Genomic DNA, 4613 nt, shown 5'->3' with positions numbered 1-4613 from the left:
CCTTTTAACACCATTATTCTATTCATGGCTCTACAACTAAGTCATTTTTAGATCTATTTTAGTCTCTGGTCTTTGGTAAGAAATAAGCCATCATGATTAATAATCAACATAAGAATGTCATTACCCATCTGATTATTCCATCCTTCATTGTATAAATTAGGTTTTATACTTCTCCTTTGAAGAAAGATGTTCTTGGCATATGCAGAATATCATAGTAAATTAAAAAGACATCTTTACCTTAATAGTTGGAGGTGTTAATTCACTTCAGAAAATTATCCTTTGGAGAAAATATCCTTAGCACCTTGACACGGATTTCCTTGGTTTTCACTCCATAAACAATGGGGTTGAGAGCAGGAGGCACAAGGAGGTAGATAGTAGACAGAAGAATGTGGGCAAAAGGAGCCACATGGCCAAAACGATGGCTAAAAAAGGAGAAGAAAGCAAGGATATAGAATTCAAGGAAGACAAAGATGTGGGCTGTGCAGGTATTGAGAGCTTTCAAACGTGCCTCCTTCTGGGGAAGGTGAAAAACTGTCCAGATGATTAGGATATAGGAAATAAGAACAAAAACCATGTCAAAACCCAGGATGGCAAATGCTACAAACAACCCAAAGGATTTATTTATCTGGACATTCCCAGACAATAATTTGACCACAGCCATGTGCTCACAGTAAGAGTGGGCTATAATAGTGGTATGGAAGAAGTGCAAACGTCTAATCAGGATGGGCAATATGCCAACTAATACAACAGCTCTCACTGCCGCTACCAATATCATTCGAGTTAGGATGGTTGGTGTGAGGATGGTTGAGTGTCTGAGGGGATCACAAATTGCCACATAGCGGTCAAAGGCCATGGCCAGTAAGATGCCTGATTCCATCCCTTGTAAGGCATGAATGAAGAATAACTGAGTGAGACAGGCATCAAAGGCCATGGTACAAGCGTTGAACCAGAAGATAGCTAGCATCTTGGGGGCTATGGCAGCACATATGCCCAGGTCAGTTACAGCTAGCATAGCCAGGAAGATGTACATGGGCTGGTGAAGACTGCGCTCTGTTGGGATGATGGTCAACAGGAGGACATTCCCAAGCAGGGCTACTATGCAAAGGACACAAAAAGGGAATCCAATCCAGAAGTATAGGTGCTCAAGTCCAGGGATTCCAACCAGGGTCACTGTTGTCGGGTCCAGAAATGACTTATTGGATATTCCCATGATGACTTACAAATACTGTGTGTAATTTCTGAATTCTGTGTAGAGAAGGAAATGTTCCTGGGAATCAGCAGTGGCCTCTGGATGACAGCTAGGATAGAAAATAGACAAGATGATTGCTTTTATCATGAACTTACTCTCAGAGGATGTCCTGGGTACTGGAGATGGGAACCTGGTCTGACCCATCTACTGTTACTCCCATGCTCAAAGCATCAGTGATAGCAGCAGCTGAACAGAAAAAAAAAAACAAAACAGGATAGAATTCAACAAATTCTGGGGTGGCCAGGTAGCACAGCGAGTAAGAGCACCGGCTCCAGTGTTGAGAAGACCTGGAGATCGAATCCCGGGCTCAGACACTTAGCACCCACCCAGAAACACCTGGCCGTGTAACCTTGAGCAAGTTACTTAACCCCAATTGCTTAGGGGCGGCCAGGTGGCTCAGCGAGTAAGAGCACTGGCTCCAGTGTCGGGATGACCTGCATCACGTCCGGGCTCAGATACTCAGCACCACACCCAGAAATAATAACTGGCCGAGTAACCTTGAGCAAGTTACTTAACCCCGATTGCTTTAAAAAAAAAAAAAAAGAATTCAACAAATTCCCTTTCTCTCAACCACATTTTGCAGATATTCTGAAGGGAAATGATTTGGTTGGGGGATACTGACTGGGGGAATGTAAAAGTCTAATGTGGATATAAAGAGAAAGACTCTAAAAAGTCAGCTTTTTTTCCCTCTGATTTTCATGATCTTAAAGTTGGAAGAGGTCTTAGATGCCATATAATCTAGTTCACACTAGGAATCCTTTCTACAATTTCTTCCTTCAATAAGTAATTCCTCACTTAAAGCATTCAATTGAAAGGCAGTTTACTGCCTCTAGTGGAAGACCATTCTAATTGTGGATAGCTTTATTTTTTTTATTAAGTTATTCTTCACATGTATCTTCTTTTCCCCCCTCTTCAATATGCACTCATTGCTCAAATTTCTGTAATTCAGGATCAATAATAATAACTTACATATAAAACCTTAAAACTTGTAAAGCACTATACACATATTATTTCATTTTCACTTCACCATAACCCTGTGGCTTTGGTAGTAGAAGAATTATTACCCACATTTTACACATGTGAAAACATTTTTAGATATCTAAAGTAACCTACTCATGGCCATATAGCTAACAACTAAATGTAAGAAGTGGAATTTCAATTCAACGTTTTTGATCCCAAATCCAACATTTAATCCATGATATCATGTTATTTAAAACAACAAACTGAATTTCAAATAAAGGGACCAGGGGTGGAAAACTTTGAAAGAGAAGGCAGTGGGGAATAGGCCATTCAAACAGATTGATGAAATTCAGGTAAGGATACACAAATAATGATACCTACCAGCAAAGACACATAGATGTCTTACTGTTGAAAGAAAGCTCAAAGACCATCTCATTTAACCAACCAATTAATAAGGATATTATCTACAGCATACTCAAGAATGCCATGCATATCTTTTATAAGAAAGGCTTCAGTGAGTGAGAGCTCACTACTTCCTATGGTTGCTTATTCTACTTGATAGAACTAATGGTTAACAATTTTCCAATTACATCAAGGTTAAATTTAGTTTTTTTGCAATGTCTAAAAAAAGAGTGTTTTTCCAATAAGGCAAAATTGAACCACATGAAAAGATGAATCCTGGAACTTCATTGACGCTATTATACTTTAATGAAATAAGTAGGTGTCATGAGGTGACATGAGTGTTAGGTAATTCTTTTCTTTGTTTGAAAGGACAATAGAAGTTTATCTTTGTTGAGAGTTTCCAACCTCCACCTGCCCCAGAGGTGGGAAAATATATGATTTGTATTTTTATGGGAACAAAGATGGATGAACAAATAGTGACTATCAATAGGCAATCTTTCTCAATTACTGAGAAAGAATATGGGATGCACACATTCAGTTCAGAGTGTTTGTGGGGAAGAATCATACATCACAATGCAGTACTACAAGATTAGGGCCACAAGTCTCCTTCAGGAATCTATAGGAAATCGGATGTTATTGTGTGGTCTTTAGGATAGGAAGAGACAAATGCTGATCAGTCTCAGTCAATGGTTTCTTAAGGAAATAGTCTTGATAAAAGCATGAGAAGTAACTTTGAGCTACATAGAATGAATATAACTCTGTTTCTTTGGGAAGAAATCCTCAGAATATGTACTGTTGTCTGAAGTATGATTCAACAGGGAATAATAAAGGAAAGGTAGAAAGGATAGTTGAATTGGGAATCGTTATGGTTATAGTGGCAGAAGAAGGATTTAAGGCCAGAGGATCTTAGAATCATAGATTATTAGGAAGAAGAACCCCATAGTCTATTTGGTAAAGCTCCCTCCCTTTGCAGAAAAGTACAAAAATGTTTGGAGAGGTCAAGTCACTTTCCTAAGTTGACAAAAAATGTAAGTTCCAGTGAAGAGATTTCAACCTAGGATATCTTCATCCAAATCCAGCACATTTTCTCATGTTGTGATGGATATGGAACCAACCAGGTTCCAGGACCAAGAAAGTCTCTCAAGCAATCAATAAAGAAACATTTATTAAGTGTCTACTATATGCCATGCCCTATGCTAAGTACTAGAGAGTCAGAGAACTAGTTGTAGACCATGATAATAAAAATCTTATGTGGGGAATAGACTGACAATTCTTGCTTCCATTTTTCCATTGGAATCAGCATGTACACTGGGTCATGAATCTTTAATTTCCTCCCTAGGCTATATTCAAAACTCCCAATTTTTAAGAATATTGTTTTTTTCCTGCTTTTTCTTTGTTCATAACCATCCTAATAGGAATGGGACTGTTGTCCCTTCTTCACAAACAGGATCAGGGTTAAAACTGGACAATGAATTTAAAAAAGTATCTATACGATTTGGAGTATTGAGTCCTCTTCACCCACTCTTCTCTTTTCTTTATCCAAGTATATCATAAGATGGGAAAGTCACCATTCACCATGGACTTTGTTGAGAAATAAGGGAAAAATCATAGTATATTAAGATTTTTACATTATGTAATGGGTAATAGAAAAAAAAGCTTGATAAATATCTGACAGAAAGAATAATAAAATGCCTCATCTGCTCCAGATCAGATATAGCTTGCAAGAAGGCTATGTCTAATAACCTTTTTCTTCCTTTGATAATCTTTTCACCCTCTAGTCAGGGTGGTTTCCTCACAGCCACTTCCTTGATTAGCAAGGAATTTGTAGAGTGTGTGTAGAGGAAGAGATAGTCACAATCAGATCACCAGGGCAGCCAAATCCTCAACAATATTGAGATCTGAGAGAAAGGAAAGAAACAAGTGCCATGATGGTTCAAGATTTTTAGTCATATAGTGCCCATCCCACCTTTGAACTCAGCCCTTCATCTTAATTTTACTCATG

At 38.4% G+C, this 4613-nt stretch overlaps 1 protein-coding gene across 1 annotated transcript; it reads right to left on the bottom strand.

Moving 5' to 3' along the window:
- Positions 1-259: 259 nt before the first annotated feature.
- On the bottom strand, positions 260-1210 carry LOC138162794 (olfactory receptor 52A1-like). Its single transcript, XM_069090236.1, has one exon. The coding sequence runs from the start codon at positions 1208-1210 to the stop codon at positions 260-262; it is 951 nt and encodes a 316-aa protein (XP_068946337.1).
- Positions 1211-4613: the final 3403 nt, after the last annotated feature.

This window comes from Petaurus breviceps, unplaced genomic scaffold (assembly GCF_028583685.1).
Source record: "Petaurus breviceps papuanus isolate PSGF00001 unplaced genomic scaffold, PetGlider_PUasm1.0 123860, whole genome shotgun sequence".
In the NCBI taxonomy this organism is placed as follows: domain Eukaryota; kingdom Metazoa; phylum Chordata; class Mammalia; order Diprotodontia; family Petauridae; genus Petaurus; species Petaurus breviceps.
This window is presented reverse-complemented; position numbering and strand designations above follow the sequence as displayed.

Excerpts from the sequence above, each read along its gene's own strand:
- LOC138162794 (XM_069090236.1), bottom strand. The coding sequence starts at position 1,210 with ATGGGAATATCCAATAAGTCATTTCTGGACCCGACAACAGTGACCCTG.